Genomic DNA, 17,653 nt, shown 5'->3' with positions numbered 1-17,653 from the left:
AGGAATGGTAGGGGATGAATTCTCAAAGCAATGGACTTGCATATCAGCTACTTTTTTTTCCCTCTGAAAGTGATCATGTTTTGAAGCAAGCATCAATTCACAATTATTTTGGCATCCCAGTCAAGTGCTGGACCTAATAATTTCCATAAATTTTGGTAATATAAAATTATCTGTGGCTACAATGACTAGTGAGCTGTGCAGACATGTCCTATGAACCTTCCCATGGCTGAGTTGTTCCTTTTTGCCCTAATGTGGCTCTTTAGAGCATGTGCAGTTCTCTGGTTGTTAACAAAGAGTAAAATGAGTGAGAGGCTCCTGCTGCATTCTACTATCTGTACAAAGTGAGCAGATGGACTTAAAATCTGGATTTTTTTGTGATCTTTCTTTTTTTCTTCTTCTTCAAAAGAGCTGTATTTTTGCTAAAGTGTTGTAAATCATCCAAACTGGGATATGTTAAATAAACAGATCAGCAATCAAGAAATAGAGCTGGTATGCAGATGAAGTTCTGTTAATTTTTTGTATGTGTGCTTACAGCAAGAGGGAGCACAATATTGCACTAATTTTTTTCTGTTTCATTTTTTTCCCCACCAGATAGAATTTTATTTTTTTTTCATAAGTAAGACTGGAGAAAAGGGGCTCAGGGATGACCTTATCATGCTCTATTATTCATCCTGACAGGAGGCTGTATCAAGGTGTAGATTGTAACAAGTGGTGGGACAGGAGGAAGCGGCCTCAAGTTTTTCCAGGGAAGACTTATATTGGATATTAGGAAAAACTTTTTCATTGAAAGCATTGTTGTGCATTTAGCCAGGCTGCCCAGGGAGGTGGTAGAGTCACCACATCTGTATGTATTCAATAGAGATGTGATGCCTGGGGAATTGGTTTAGTGGTGAGCTTGGCAGTGCTGGGTTAACAGTTAGACTCGATGATCTCAATGGTATTTTCCAACCCAAACCAGTCTAAGTAACTTAGACTGCTGGATCAGAAAAAATGCCAACAATCGCAGTTACTGGCCATCTGCTCCTGGTCAACTTTGTTTTCATACTTTGTAGTGACACAGTTACTGGAAAGACTCATCCCAGTGGTCTTCCCTTCCAGATCCTGTGCAGTGTTTATGGGGCCTGTATTGCTGTCACTTGATGGCACCTGCTGCCCTTACTGCCTGTCACTGCCTGTCACCTTCTGCTGCCTGTCACTTTGGCTGAGATACTGGGGAAACTCTGGCCCATCCTTTGGCCTTGCTTCAAGCTCTAAAGTTTCAAGAATTTCAAGCGGTGGGGAGAAAAACGTTACTTAACATTTTGGTTTTCTTTCTAATTTCTTAAATAACCAGAGTCTTACCTATAACCTTACCAAGATATATTCTGTTTATTAGATAGATTGGGTGGAAACAGAGAACCACAGTCAGTGATTCTTCAAAGTGGGTTGTTTTTTTTTTGTGTGGTTTTTTTTTTGGGTTTTTTTTTTTTTTTTTGTTTTGTTTTGTTTTTTTTTTTACATGCTTTCTTCCTTGTCTTCCTTCTGTGGCAATGCTTGTCTGCTGTTGACAAGACTTTAGGACTCTGCGTAGCAGCTGTTTTTCTGTGGCTAGATAGATAGATACTTGTTACATGACAAGTATAGATAGATACTTGTTACATGACAATTTGTCATATTCAGGTTAGACCAAACTTTGGCTTGTCATAAGCTTGTCTTTCCATTTCCAGTACTCACTTCAGATTCTGTTTTGATGGATTTATGGCTATTTTCTACCATTTCTCAGAATTAGGACTGGACTGTTTTACAACCAGCTCTACAATAAATCTACTAAAATAGTTGTTAGTAGTGACAAACCCCTGGAGTTTAGCAGTGTCTTTTAGAACAAAAGTAAATTCTACAAAGAGAAATGTTGATTGTAGTGTTGTGGTTCTTTTTTTTTTTTCCCCTTGCATATTGCTTTCTTTTTTTTTTTTTTTTTTGGCTTTGGGGCATATTTTTATTTTTGTGGTGGGGGAGTGGAGGAGGTGGGGAATATATTCCTCTTTGAAGTCCTGGCTCCAAACTCTTAAATAGATTAGTGTCAGGCTTTGTTCTCTATACCCTTTGTCTTCATAATATGTCTTATTTTGTTGGATTTTGTGTTTCTTAATGAAATAGCATCTGACCTTTATTTTGTGAGCTACAGTCTTGGGCAGAATTGATAGGATCAAGAAATTTTATTTTGCTGAAACAATGTAAATAAAAAAGTTTGATATGTTCATACACCAACATCAGTAAGAATGCACCATTGCAGGACAGTCATTTCTAGCAAAAAAAGGTCTTGCTAATTGAAGCATAGATATTTCCAATGAAAATAACAGTGCATGGGCACTGTCTATGGGCAGTCTGCATTCTGTTTCTGTTCCCTACAATACATGTATTAAAATTGAGCAGATTTCTTTACAAAACTCTGTCTTGAGACTAAATAATGATTTCCCATAAGTATACAACACAGTTGCCTTCAAAATGAATTCTTTGACTGGCTGCCAAAGCCAGCACGTAAGTGTTAAAATGTGAAAGATTAAATCACTCTGAAGAGAGTGCATGACTGAGGATGGCAAATGTGTTTCATGGGCAGTCTGTCCCTCTGTCACATTCAGGAAGATTGTCAGCAGCAGCACAGGGACCAGAGATTCTAACTGTAAGGAGTAGCTGCTCTCCCTGGGAAGAGCATTAGGACTCTGTGCTGGATGAGGTGTCAAGTTAGTGGTTTTTGACTGTGCTGGAAGTGCTGAAACCACTTTCATCTAGGTGGGGGTTCAGTCTTTTTTCCCTTACATTTCCTTATATTTGTATGCAGTATGTGTGTTTGAACAATGAAGCATAAACAATTCCAAACCCTTGTTCAGAAAAATAAGAAATAAGTAGGCATTGCAGCAGATGTTCCTGTGTCTTCCCTGAGGGTGCAGACAGTGAGAACCCAAATTCCCTTTAATTATCCCAGTAATAGACATATGCACACACATAAGAATACAGCAATATGTACTTCTGGCAGGGGAGCTCTGGCAGGGCAGAGAAAACAGGAATGCAGAGTAGATTTTAGATTTTGAAGGTTAGAGTGCATTGTTAAGGCAGATGAGGGAACTGGAGCAGGGCAACTGCTGTGACTGCCTGGAGAGCAGTAGACAGGCGGCCAGGGCAGCCACTTTGTGCCTTCTGAGAGAATCAATGAAAGATGAAAGTACTTGAGTAAAAGGAAGCAAGTTTTCTGTAGGCTTAAGAAAGAAATTCAAGTTTTCATTCATTCAAAGTCAAGAAACATATACTGTAGGAAGTATGTTCATTTTCTTTTTTCTCCATTAATAATAAATTACTTACAGCCCTGCCTTATTACCTCCAAAATTGTTCTGAAGCTGTAATAGCTGTTCATAAAATGAATGCACAGTAAACAGGTGGTGAACTTTCTGGAGAATATCAAGAGGTTTATTGTCTTGGGATTTGTTTTATTACAAATGATTTAAAGTGGAGAGGAGTGCAAGAAGCTAGCAGAGCTTCTAGATAAGGCTAGATATAGATATTTATTTCTTGGCTTCTGCAGTTCTCTTTGTATAGAAAAGCAAGCTTTGGGACTGTATTAAGTTTTATTGCTTAGTAGAAGGAAGACAGCTGGTTTGTTTATGGGATCTAGAGACCTCCAGAATACTGCATCTTGAAAGGGATATGTAGTTTTGAGATTGCTTTGTCTTTTTGTTGGTTCTTTTTTTCTTTCATTTTTTCTTCCCCTCTCTCTGTAAGCAAAGATGAGCTCTGAAATGCAGATGGAGATCTGATATGTTTTCATGTTTCCAAAGAAGAACCAAATGTAGTGTGGTAAGATTTAAAAGAAGAATCTTTTAGTTTGTGGTTGGTGATTTAATCATTCTGGGCAACTTTGTAACTTCATCTTTTCCTTTATAGAGGACTGGATTGCATTAAACAACCCAGTCCAGACAAAAATTTCTCTTTTTTTTTTTTTTTTTCTTGGAGAGAAGTGATGTTTCGTTTTTTCTTTTATCTTCCTGGACACCTTTTTTGGAAGCTGTAGAATTCCTACTGTCTAATCTCTAATTATCAGAATGCCTATATTTTTCAATATATTATTCTGATTAAAACATATTCATTGTTTCTATAGGAAATATTTTAAATTTACAATTTTATTAAAAAATAAGGGCTTGGCTAAACATATAAACATATATTCTCTCACGTCCCAGTTATGATATCCATCCCCACACTCTTAATTCTGTACACAGCCCTAATATAAATGAGTTCTGTATTGCAGGTAAAGTGTCTTTTTCATTAAAATGCAATACTGAATACTGTAACTAATCCATCTGTCCTAATCCTTTCATTTTACAGAAAAGCATTAAATGGTGTTGGTTGATGCTGTCTTTTTGTCATTGAACTACTGCTCTTCTTCTCATATGTTGTTTTCAGCCTGTTTCTGGTGTACTCCAATTAGATTGTTAGAGCCTTCTGGTAGCACAGACCATTAGATTTATTTACATCTCTGGCCCTCATGAGGCCTGACAAATGAATGTTTGTACCTATGAAAAAGTGGACATGCCAACTACATTCTAGTAACAGGTGGACCAGGAATTTTGCTGGAGTGTAGAGCTGAGTGTTGAGCGTTCTTTTCAATTTGTATTTTTTCTTCTAGAAAACGTTACCTCTTTCTGTGAGGTTTAAATGTTAGAGACTCGTTAACTCCTTGTTTATTTGACTAAAGTTCTAAATGCAGTAGTTTGGCCTTCTTGTGTATGAAAGTTTACAGAAAAAGCACCTTCCTGATGCCTTCTAATTCATTCTGGCGAGGTACATATGTGCCTTATACTTAATGTTGTGTTACTTGGGCATTTTCTTTCTCCTTCTAGTTAACTCCAACTGTGGAACCAAAATGAAGTGTTGCTCTTACCTTCAAGCTCTATTATTGTAGGATGCATTAATAATTATTTTTTCTGCCCCTGCAATGCATGCTAAAGGAGGACAGCAGTAGGAGCATGTAGGAAGGGTTAATGGATACGCAGACTGTGATTGTATTGGGTGTGACAGGCTTTGCATCCCACAGCACCTCTGGATGTGCAACCTAAGCAAGGGACACTCTACAGAATCTCCCTGTGGGATTTTCTCCAGTCCCATGGAATAAGTCTCCACAGCATGGGAAGGCAGTCACCTTGGGGATACAATTCTGTAATAAGCAGTCAGGGTCATAAAGTTGAAGAGGTATATGGTCCTGGAAGCAGATGCACAAACATAACACTGCATATAGAAAGCATATGTCTGGAATTAAAAGAAAAGCAGGCTGTAAATGGGCAGGCCTTCTCTCCTTTGCAGTGAGCTGCTGTCCTCCGAGTGCTTGGCTTCTACCATGGGCCTTATGGAAGAAGAGCAGAGCAGATGTTTGTGCTTAGATTTTGTAATGAATATAGTTTAGCATTTTTTTTTTTTTTTTTGCTGGAGTACTGTAAGCTGTAGAATGAATCTTTTCTGTAAGAGAAATCAAAAATATTTGCTGTATTAATTATAGTTGTTTGATGAGTTTTTTTTGGTTTATGATTCTTTTATCATGTTTTTGATTTTCTTTCTCAAAAGAAATGGCACTTTTAATGATTTCATGGTTAATGCATCCAACAGAAATAAATCAATTGGGAAAAATCTGCTCTGGCCTGTTCTGCAACAAAGCTAAGCTCTGTTAGAGTAGAGCCTAGAGTAGGAATTTGCTTCAAAGTAAGTAAAAATAAAGCATGAGTCTACAAGTATATAAAGAATAGGTTGCATTTGTATGGGTTTAAACACTTTGTACCAGAAATAGAACTGCCACAGTTGTGGTGGAGCTTCATGGTACTGCAGCCTGAGGAGTGCACAAAATAGTTTGTTCAGGCACAGCAATGAGTTTCTTTCCATTGCAATGACAACCAGACAAGCTCCAATGCCTAATCCAGAAGATTGTTTGCAGCTGTATTTTCAGAAGTTCACCTGAGGGAAAAAAACCTGTATATGATATCTTATATTGTCAGTTACATGTTTGTAACTATAGCTGCTTTCTACCCAGTATTTACTCTTTTTTTATTTTTACACTTACTGATCAAAATTATTTAAAACATTGGAGTCATTGCATGCAAATGCCAAGAAACATATGGCTTGAACAAGTTCTAGAAAAAGAAGTTATATTTTTGACAAGTTATATTTCTGGTAAGCAGGGGTGTGAATTGTGATTGGTTTCAGAAGTAATACAACTGTTCTTTTGGTGAACTTTCTTGATGGAGTCCTCTTTTTAGTTAGAACCTGTGGAATAGTGTTGGCATATATTTCCTTTCTTCACTTGAGCTGTGGCAGCTTTTTTCCTTTTATCTGCAGTGAGTCAATGACTTACCAGCAAGGGTGTGTTTAATATATTTCTGTGAGGAGAGAATATAGTGTGAAAGAGGTAGGAAAACTGGTGATCGGAAGTGTAAGAAAAAAGTCTAGGCAAAAGTGAATCATAAAAGATTCTGCAACAGTCTCTGTCATGCCATTTTTCTTGCCTGTTTTTACAATATGGAGCAATGCTTATTAACCTGAAGTTGTTCTGAGTGAATTTATTATTCACAGATATATTTATAATATAATGTAATTTTAAAATGAGAACTTAACAGTCACACTGAGTCAATACAGATGGTGCACAGAAATTGCTGAAGAAAACCTTGTTTTTCTCAGTTCTAGTTTTAAGATTAAGACTGTGGAGTCCTAAAGTGCCACAGCAGAGTGTTTAGAAGTGCTCCTAGCTGTGTCCTTCAAGCACAAAAGTTGCAAATGAACCCCCAGGCAGGACATGCTGAATGAATGAACAGGTGGATCTCCTCTTGCCACTCCTGACACCTTGCTTAATATATTCCCCTGGGGTTAATGGTTCTGTCACCAGGGCACTAGGGGTGATGTAATGGAGTCAGCGTGGCACATCCCTGGGGAGACTTCTGACATGTCTCACTGCCTTTGAAGAGGATAGTAGTGTAACTTGAGTATTACGGGAAGAGATCTAAAGTTAAAATTATTATGCAGCTTGAGGAAGATGGAGTTATTGTATCATTAGATTAGATACATTTAATTGTAAAAATAGCTTTAGCATGAAGAAATATATTTTAATTTTCTTCTGATAAGATTAGCGACTTTGTTGTACTGATGCCACCCAGAGACTTCTGCTAATATTGCAAATCTGCTAGTTTTTAACGATGGTGTTATTGTTGTTGCTGGTATTGTAGTGGTATTGCTGTTGTGCTATTATTATTATTGCTGTTGTTGTTATTTTGCTAACAGAATTTCTTCAAGAAAGTGCTACTCTTCATATGTTTAACTTTGTGCTCACTATTTGTAAAAAGGACACCATGGCACGCGGTATCACATACATACACCATAAACACTACTGAAACTTTTAATATCTATATTAATTTTAAAATGAAATTAGGAGGTTCTTATTGTCTTTTGACTTTGTTATTTGCCAAGTTGTAATATTATTAAAGATCACTTCTTAATTTGGTTCTCAACATACCATTCTATTCCTTGTAAGTAATTTCTCAATTTATTTTACGATTTACTGTAGCTCTACTTTGAAGTACTGAAGAATGAAACTTAAGTTAGAGGGAAGTTTACAATTTCATTTGCAAAGAAATGTAGAGCTCAACCCTTGGGGAGTCCTTGGAACAATGTAAACCAAACAAGTCATGACTTGTTGGGCAGACTAAATTTAAAGTAAAAAAGAGGCAGGTTTCTGGTCTTTCATTTTTTTTTAATATGAGTATCTAATGTCCTTCTGCCCAGCTTTGATTGTTAACCTCCTTTGTATTTAAACCTTTTTAAGAAAATTCCTTGATGTTTCCTCTGCACTGGGTGGAATCCGGTGTGTTTGCTTTGCTGTAGATTTATGGACCATGGCAAACTTTGTTTTATATTAAATCTAAGCTATTAACTCTTCCTCCCAAAACCCGGACTCCCTAGGAAAACCCATAACATCCAATTCCCAGCGTGTGAAAGAGACCTGTACCTTCTCAGAAGGAATTTTTTTGAACATCCCTCTTTTAGTTCTGTGAGAAAGTGGGTTTTTTGGAAATATTTTTGAGTTATAAGGCCTGCGGATTACACTCCTATAAAAGCAATGAAATTTTTTTTTTGTTTGCTGTTGCTAAGGGTAGGTCTGTCTTGAATGTACCAAAAGGACACAGTGAGTGTTGGCCATCACCTGCTGTCATGACTGTATGTATACCATGATAGTTTTCCCTGGGCAGCTTTGAGTCCTAGACCAAAGTCTGCAGAATGGCAAACATGCCTACTTAGTTTTAAAGGAAAAACAAATCCAGGCTGAAGGTGTGTTTCAATAAGTGTTCTCAGTATCAGGAGTAAGAAGACAGAAGTCAATAAAGGGCTTGGTGTTTTACTGTAATTCACATGAAGTGAGGGCAGAGGAAAAGGAGGGAAATGTCAGGAAGGGGAGGGTTAGGACTGGAAAGCGTAGGGATGTTGCTGTTTGTCACCTGTGACCAGAAAGCAATACTATTAGGTTACCTGTTGGCAAGGCAGCTTAATTGCCTTACACATTTATTTATGGTACTGTTGTAGTGCACAAAATGTACAGCTATGTTATTGTGTAAAGCTTGTCATGTTACATCTGCATGAAAATCATTAATAAATTTAAATTATTACTTCTTACTACTTTACCATTATAGTTTTAATTGGAAGAAAAATAATTTCTCGGCCTTTAGTAGCTAATTATGAATTTTTGACTCTAAGGAGATAATTCATAGCAAAACTAAAAAGTCATGTTTCACCTATGGGTTTTCAGCTAGATTTCACTGTTTCGGTGAAATTTAATTATGCTGTTAATTAGTTACATAACCTTTTACTTTTGCAATGTACATGGGGTTGGATTGCCTTTTTTGAAATATTTTTTGCAGGCACTGGGTTTTTGTTCATTTTTCCTTACAAAAGTGTCATGAAGTTGTAGCTGTATATCATAAATACTTATTTCTGTGTGACACATACTGCCACTGTGACACACAAGAGATAAAATTTCAGAGTGTTTTCTGAAAAAGAGGAGCTCTAGCAGCCATGTGGTCTTCCTGACCTTATTCCCTCAAGCAAGAGCACTGCTGAATGCAACAGACAGGATAAAATAATTTATATTTTGAAGAGGATTCAGATTTCAGAGAGATTTCTTAGTGAGTCCTCATTCTTGTTGTCTAGCCTGGGCTTGCCTTGCCCTGCCTGGCCCCTGCTCCCTTGCTCCAACCCTGGAAGTGGTGATTACCTGCTTGCTGTACCTTGAAGCTTTATTGTGTTTTGCTGAGACAGCAGGACAAGTGGAAGAGAACTGAGCCTTTGAATCTCAGTCTTCCCTGTAGCCTTCTGGCACTGCAGTACTTCTGTGTACTGAACTGCCCCTGGCCTCTCCTGCTGTGGGAAGCCACTCCTCTCCTTTCAGAAGACCAAGGGTCTCACTTGTCCTACCAATATAGAGCTGGGGTAGTTCCATTTTCAGCTGCTTACCTTGTTGCTCTTTCAGAGACTGATGTTTCCACAGTGCGTCTGGCTGGTTTTTTGTTTTGTTCTTCTTTTTTTTTTGTCCTTCTTTTGCCAGTAAGTGAAATTCTTCATTATTTACCTCTGGATTTCCTCATCTTCATGTCCTACCTAATTTCTTAATGTATTAGAAATTTGCAATTGATTGTTTCATATTAAATGCATGATTGAAAAGTTAAGTCTGCAAAATCAAGTACAAAAAATTTAGGAAACATGTCTTTTATGCTTGCCTGTGTAGCCACAGGCAAGCATATATATATACATATATATATATAAATATATTTTATATATATATATATTTAAATAAAAATAGATAAGTAAGTACATATAAGGCTATATATACAGGCCTGTAATGTATATGAGTGTTTTTTCTCCCTCAGAATCCTGATGGGTTCTCTGTACAGCATCTAAAGTAATGCCTGCTGGCAGCTGTAATCACAGTTATCTAATATGTGGCCATATCCCCTTTCCACCCCAGTGTTTGAATCCTGGTTTGAGCACCCATCCAATGCAGATGGAAATCAACAGTGAATTTAGCTACAAGTACTGCAGAACATGTACAAACTGGCACTGCGAGCCTGAAATTGCCCAGATGCATACGAGCTGACATTAAAAATGCAGAAGTTACTTTTCTGACACCCAAGAGATTCTACTTCACAGTTCCATCTGTTTTTCCAAAGTATATGATGATACAGCTTCTGCACACTGCATTTAATGGTTCTCTGCAATGGCTGAACACGTTTTGACACAGAATAACATTTTTTTCCTGGGCTCATTCCTTAGGAATGGATAACCCACTTGTGCTAAAACTTTAAATTAGGAACAAATCATCCTGAAACAGGCAACAAATATGGATTATTTCAACTGAGACATTTGCAAAAGCAAAAATGAGTGAATGAAGAAGAGAGCTTAGAATGAATGTTTTTAACCTGAGCTGCAACTAATGATACTAGTGTCAAAAATTGCATTTCTGCCAGCACCCTTAGACGGGTTGGGTTGGTTTTGACTGTGTGTTCTAAATGGCCATGACCGTGTCTTTGGTCTTTCAAGTGATTATTTCACACCTAATCTTCAAATAGGCCCACAGCCCATTATGCCATACATGCTCAGCCCTCTTCACCTTTCATGTAAGTTCCAGTTTTAATGCTTTGTGACTACTTTGATGAAGCTTTTATGTTTGATTTTTTTTAATGTCCTGAGAATTGCAGAATTCTAGAGAATGAGGTTTTTGTACAACTGGACTTTTTTTAGTGAGCCATTTCTACCATTTCTATTCTTACAGCAATTTCATATATTCTATATGTCTATTTAAAAAAAGTAAAAAAAAAAAATATGCCCATTATATTGTGTTTATTTAGCCAAACTCTTTAGTGTTCAGTTAGCGATATGAATGAAAAAATGAACTACTAGTATGAAAATATTTAAGGATTTGATTTGCAACTATTTATGTGTACTTAAATTTGAAAGTAGGAACAAGTTTATATACTGAATACAAGTAATGCCCCTTGCTGATTTTCAGCAACTCTCATGCTTGTCTGCCCTGCTTAATGTAGCACTAAATTGGTCTGAAAAAGGAAGGTGAAAAAAAAAAATCAGTGAATGCCAAGAATTTTTTCTTTTTCATCCCTCATTTCTCAATCTTTTTATTGTGAAAAATTATGAAAAGTCAAACTTGATCGTTTTCCTCATTGCTTTTTACTCAATCAGATATTTTTGTAAAGAAAATAAATAACTAAGTAGCTCTCTAAAAAAACCCAAAAACCTCTAGTTCTGAGCTGTTTTTGATGCATGGAAATTTAATCAAACTTTACTTGAGTATGTGTCAGAGAATTGCAGTTGTAGTGTGGTGTTTTCTGGAGGAAAAGCATTTCAGAACAAAATATGGATACTTGATTCAAGTGTGTATCAGATGGCTGCCATATATATTTTACAGGCCTGTGTTATAAATTAAATGGCATGGTGGTGAAAGTCTCCTATGTTTCCTTAGAGGACCATGAGGAGAAAACTTGCAGACCCACACAAAATACCTGCAGATTTAATGGTGGCTACCCGATGTACTACACCTATAACATTTATAGTAAAAGTTGTATTTCTTGATTGTTTTTAGAAATTGCCCCTTGGCTACACGTGTTCAAAGCAGAAGGTGCTGTGGACTTCTCACAGTTAACATTTGACCCAGGACAAAAAGAGCTTATTGCTGGAGCAAGGTGAGAAATCTGTTTTCTTTTTTGTGTTGCACCAGACTGGATTTTATTCTTTGCTGATAAGGAATATTTAGCCAAATTCCAATATCAGTGTGGTCTTGTGTGACTCCCATTCCTTTTAGACCCACTAAACTGAATGTTATGTATGTTTATTTCTCTAATCCCTGACCAGAGTTACAAGATGGACTGCCTGCCTGACAATCAAGGTTTACAATAGCTTACACTATCCTAATTTTTAAGAGGACTGGCCTGGAGTGCACAATCCTTGTGTGCATAGGGTGGAACAAGCAGGTGCTGTACGACAATGTGACAAAAGTTGCCATTGCTTGAAGCTTGAGATGATCCCAAATTGGGCTACACAATGTGGCTCTTTGTGTTGGGATGTTTCTAATAATTATTCACTACTATGCCAGGAGTGATCTGTTAAAGACTGCAGAATTAGTGGTAAAGTTGGTGATAGTCACTGTTTGCACAGTAGGAGAGCACTCTTCAAGCTGTGATCAACAGTGACACTGTCTTAGATGTCAACACTGAGGCAGTGACAGTCCTTGGGCACTATTGTTTTTCCCTTTTATCATCTGAGGTGTAGTAAAACATTTTGGTTGGCCAAAAAAATTTTAGCCATCTAAACTTATTGTTCACAGCTGCCTTCTGAGTATATTTTACTTTTGAATTAACAAAGTTCTAGTCACTTCACTTATCTGTTAGGTTTAGCATTGGAATGTATTTCTGTTTCCCAGTTTGCTTCTCAACTGAAAATGAGTTTCAACTTGCAGAGTCATAAAATGCATTGCAAAAAAAACTTTTTTCCATGGGCCAGTGGAAGTTGCTTATCTACAAGGGAAAGCTTTCTGAGTGTGGAAATAGGTATGTGTGTGTGTGTATATATTCATATATCTTTGGCCCACATGAATTGGGGTATTCTGTGCCTTGATACTGATTTTTCAATTCTGTACTCTACCCAATGAAACAAGATGTGAGGTTATCAACTGCTGCTACTCTTAAGTACTGTCATTTTAAGTTGTCTGAGCCTCTCCCCAGGCCCAAGACCCATGAAAGTGTGTGCTGGATCAGTGCACTCTGTACAGATATTATAGTAACTGTTCAAAAAAAAAAAAAAAAGAATAAATTTCCCTTCTTCCTCACTTATTTTATTCTCCGTACTGTTAATATGGAGTCCAAATCCAAGCAAAAAATAAACTCATTTAAACCATTGCTTTTGATGAAGTCTTTTGAATCACTATGAGATAAGCTTTGGATGATTTTGTTGGATAAGCAGTTACTACAACAAAAATCAGCTGTTAATTCAGCTTTTTTGCAGAAGATCCCATACATCAAAAGATTTCTTTCTCCTATGAGCTAAGGAAGCTTCAGAGCTTTATATCTCTTGTTTTGGTGAAAATTAATAAAAATATTCAGGGTTATTAAAATTACTACAGCAATTTTGTTTTACACAGTTCAATATAATTGGCTGTTACTTATTCATAGAAGGCATTGACTTTCCCTTTCCTTATTCTGCATTTCCATTCCAAATTTTAACCTTTCCGGTGTTGTTGTGTTTGGGCATGGAGATCTTCCTTTAGAACACCTAAACCCTCCAGCAGTTTTCTCTAATTGTATGTATTACTGATATCAGTACATCTTTTTTGCTACACACCTTTATGCACTGTGCCCCATGAGTCATAGTACATAATGGGGTCCTAGATTCAGAGACTAGCAGCCTCTTGTCAGGCTCCCAAAACTGCAAGTGTCGATCACACTGATAGTCTTACTGATTACACTCCTTCTGCATGTAGTCTCCATTGCAGGTAGTCTGAATCCATCCACCGTGAATCACAGAATAGTTGGAGGAGACCTTCAAGATCACTGAGTCCAACCCATGCCCTAACACCTCAACTAAACCATGGTACCGAGTGCCACCTCCAATCTTAAACACATCCAGAGGTGGTGACTCCATGACCTCCCTGAGTAGACAATTCCAGTACTTTGTCACCCTTTCTGTAAAAAACTTTTTTCTTATATCTAGCCTGTATTTCTCTTGGCACTGCTTAAGACTGTGTCCTCTGGCTCTGTCAGTTGTTGGCTGGAGAAAGAGACCAACCCCCACCTGACTACAACCACTTTTCAGGGAGTTGTAGAGAGTGATAAGCTCACCTCTGAATCTCCTTTTCTCCAGCTAAACAATGCCAGCTCCCTCAGCCTTTCCTCACAGGGCTTGTGTTCCAAGCCCTCCACCAACCTAGTTGCCCTCCTCTGGATGCGCTCAAGCATCTCATAATCCTTCCTAAACTGAGGGGCTCAGAACTGGACACAGAACTCAAGGTGTGGCCAAGTACAGGGGAAGAATGACCTCCCTATTTCTTCTGGCCACACTATTCCTGATACTGGCCAGGATGCCCTTGGCCTTCTTGGCTACCAGGGCACACTACTGGCTCATGTTCATGGCACTGGCTGTTGACCAGTACCCCAAAATCCTTTTCTGCCTGGGCACTGTCCAGCCACACTGTCCCCAGCGTATAATCAGATCTGCTCTGATCTTGATTGGTAATAAATTTAGTTAATTTCTTTGAGTTGTTTCTATTTGCCCATGAAGGTAATCAGTGAGTGATGTCTCCCTGGCTTATCTCAACTCATGCACCTTTTATTTTATTTTCTTTTCCTGCCCAGTTGAGGACGGGAGTGATAGAGCAATTTTGATGAGAACCTAGTCTTCAGCCAGGGTCAGCCCACCCCATCCTTGAACCTTCAGGAATCTGCTTTAGTAATTTGGTGGTATTCTAAACTAGCGGAATGATCTTTCATTCCTGTGTTCTGGCTCATCTTATGTTCATAACTGACTTTTTCCACCTAATGGATTTAATGATCCCAAATTTCTCTGCCTTAGAAATCAAACAAAATACTATTGTGAAAGTTTGACACTGTTGGAAATTCTTAATTCCCTTTTCCATTATTGATATTTATGGCAGATGACTCTTTTTCAATTATGAAGTTCTACAGCCTCTAAATATATTTATGATTTGTCTTACTGAGAATGGTAGCAAAGATCCCAACTGGAATCCAGATTGCATTCCTGTTGGGAGTTACCAATGTCATGCAGCTATGTGGAAAGACAGATATGGTCCTGTGATACCCCAAAAGATATCTCCCAGACTTTAAATTGTGCTAGGGTGTACTATTCTGTTTATATATTCTTGAACAAGGTTTAATGAAATTAGTTAGAAATGTAAGGAAGGACTGCTAAAAGGCAGATGAGAAGAGGGTTGGAAATGTATTGCAGGATAACATGGACTGAGCATGTGCACAGCACCTGCCCATAAATCCATCAGCAGGTACATCTAGAACAGGATGTAGCAGGGTAAATGGAAGAGCAGTGTTGGCAGAAAGCTAGATAGTTTAAGCTGGCCATGAGTGATTTAGTCAAGAAGCAATGAGTTTTGTCACATTTTGCTATGGCTAACAAAATTAGAACAGAAATAATTTTGATATAGAGGTCTTTAAAAATATGCAAGGGACTTTATTCTGTAGTATTCACCATAGTAGGCAATAACTGGGAAGTTCATCCTATGTTGCTGAGATTAGTCTTGCTTGTCCAGTTTGGGAAGTAAAGGTGGTCTTCTGATGTCTGTGGGCATTCTGTTGCTGTGCAAAAATAGATGCTTTGCAATTGTATCTGTTGGCCTATCCCTGCCCTCAGCTTCCCCATGTTGTCTTCCATTGCTTGTGAGAAGGTTAAAACTGATTGCTATATATTTTATTTTGTTCTGCAAAACATCCAGTTCTCCTATAGGTATTGAGATGATTAAGTTGGAGTCTTCTAACCTTATTTCAGCTTCCTTACACCATCAGCAGCAATCGGTGAATGGTACCACTCCAAGGCTAATATGTTCCTTCACATTAATGGTGCAATCCATACTCCTATGAAACTGTATCTTTAAAATGTGCCCCAGGCATTGCTCTTAATATTGCATGTGACCTGGCAGATAAAAATAAATTAGTTGTATTGCAATCTGAAACCTTCTTGGGAGTTCATTTGTTTTCTTAGAAAAAAGGCAACCCATGTGGCAGGGCAGAATTTACTTCTATAATTAAGTGGCACCAGCAGAGGATTACTCTTAGGGCATTAGCTCCTCAGAAAGCTCATGGAAATTAGAAACTACTTGTTTATCTTATTCTGATAAATTCCAATAAAATATTCAGATGAAATATTTCTCTGTGTGTTACTTGGTGGACAGATTTGGCATGTAATAAAATATTATAGTGATTTCTGTGTTTTGAAATACCAGTAGGCTTAAAGATTCATGGATTTCTCCAAGAACAACCTTGTCTTCATTGCTGTGTGAAAGTATTTTGCCATATGTTTCTTTGGGAAGGTCAGTTGAAGGGAAGAAGATCAGATTAGGGAAAGGATACAGTGCAGTCTGTGAATTGCCCAGGCAAATTGTGCATTGCATTTTTTCCATCCTCATCTCCTGGCAATGTACATAACATGTAGAAGCTCTAGTTTTGATAAACCAAAAATTGCTACAAGTGTTTCACCCATTTTGGCTAAACAAGAGTCAATAAAAAGCCTGTCTGAAATCCAGTAGTTTAGGGCAAATTATTTATTTTTCTTCTTTTTTGGTTGATTTTTATTTTGTTTTCTTAGTAGTTTTATTCAAACCATATAAGAAGAATTATGTCTATTTTTAAAGAGAAAATGAAGTTATCCTCGTTTCCCAAGTCTCCTGTGCTTGGAATTATGAACTGATAGCAGCCTGGATTGAGTTAATTCCTAAAATTTGGAAGTTTTATTATTTTTTTAATTCAAGTTGAGCTAGCTCAGCTGTACTTTTAAATTATATAGTTAATATCAGAAATTTGTCTCAAAGCTATCCAACTTTCTTTTTAATTGCCTAATATATATTTGGACATACTGGACTTAATTTTTAAAATAGATTATCCTAATAGTGGTGGCTTTCTCCTGTATGTTCTCCTTCAAGTTAATTAAACTTGGTTTTTAGGATTACGTCTTGTTTTGAGGTGGCTTATTGCCTCAGTCACTCCTTATCTCACTGATGAAGGACTGCAACAGTATGGCTTCTCCCTTAATTAGGTGCATGTTTGGGAACATTAATTTGAACCATTACCACTACTCGCCATAATAACAAAAAGGCAAATTAAAGGATTCATTAAGAGTGGATTAAGGATCTCTAATAAAGAATAAATAACTATACAGATTTGCTTCTTGCTGCTGCCTGCTCCCAGCAGGAGAATCTGAGAGCTTCTTGTTAATAAGGTGCTCTGAGGGCTATATATACAGGGAGAATACACAGGCAGAGGGAATTGGTGCTCTACTCTTTCAACATCCATCTGGATATCACTGTTCATTTAACACTTGGCTCAGGGTAATCAATGTCTGTCCTTCCACTGACTGAAGGCTAATCTAGCCCAATCTAAAATAATGTATGGTTTAATGCTAAATCTGTGAGAAATTATCATCTTACTGCTGCAAAATGAGAGAGGTCTTTTCTCCCCTACTGCTTATCTTTCCTACCTTGCTAACAGGTTCCTGAATATTTTTAAAGCTTCATACATCTCCTGCTCATGCCTGGTTCCACTCTGCAGTTTTCTTCTTCTTTGCACCGACTCTGGTAATAGTCTGGTTGCAGAGTGACACTAGGCAATTCACTAACTCCACAAAAGTCATTCCTTTTCTTGTTTTGATTTAATGTCTTGCATTTTAATTAGAGTAGCTGACATGGTGCATCATCACAGGAGCCCTGGAGTTGACTCAGAGTAAGAGCAAAAGAGAAATGACCCCTTTATTTGGGTTAATGGAACTTCTGTCATTGTCATTGCAGTTTATTAATTAAAAAAAACCAAAACAACCCCCCCCCAAAAAAAAAAAAAAAAAAAAACAACAAAAA

The 17,653-nt window shown here is 37.5% G+C and overlaps 1 protein-coding gene across 8 annotated transcripts in view; it reads left to right on the top strand.

The window, feature by feature from the left end:
* Window positions 1-17,653, top strand: part of SEMA5A (semaphorin 5A) — a 315,656-nt gene that overhangs the window by 105,053 nt on the left and 192,950 nt on the right. For 7 of the 8 annotated variants that reach the window (XM_021546911.2, XM_021546907.2, XM_021546909.2 and 4 more), the window contains one exon: window positions 11,651-11,750. In XM_021546911.2, the coding sequence (XP_021402586.1) occupies window positions 11,651-11,750 (100 nt within the window). Of the gene's footprint in view, window positions 1-1,059; window positions 1,275-11,650; window positions 11,751-17,653 lie in introns of those variants that run through there. The other variant, XM_021546906.2, reaches the window with a different exon arrangement.

The sequence above is a fragment of the Lonchura striata genome, chromosome 1 (assembly GCF_046129695.1).
Source record: "Lonchura striata isolate bLonStr1 chromosome 1, bLonStr1.mat, whole genome shotgun sequence".
In the NCBI taxonomy this organism is placed as follows: domain Eukaryota; kingdom Metazoa; phylum Chordata; class Aves; order Passeriformes; family Estrildidae; genus Lonchura; species Lonchura striata.
This window is presented reverse-complemented; position numbering and strand designations above follow the sequence as displayed.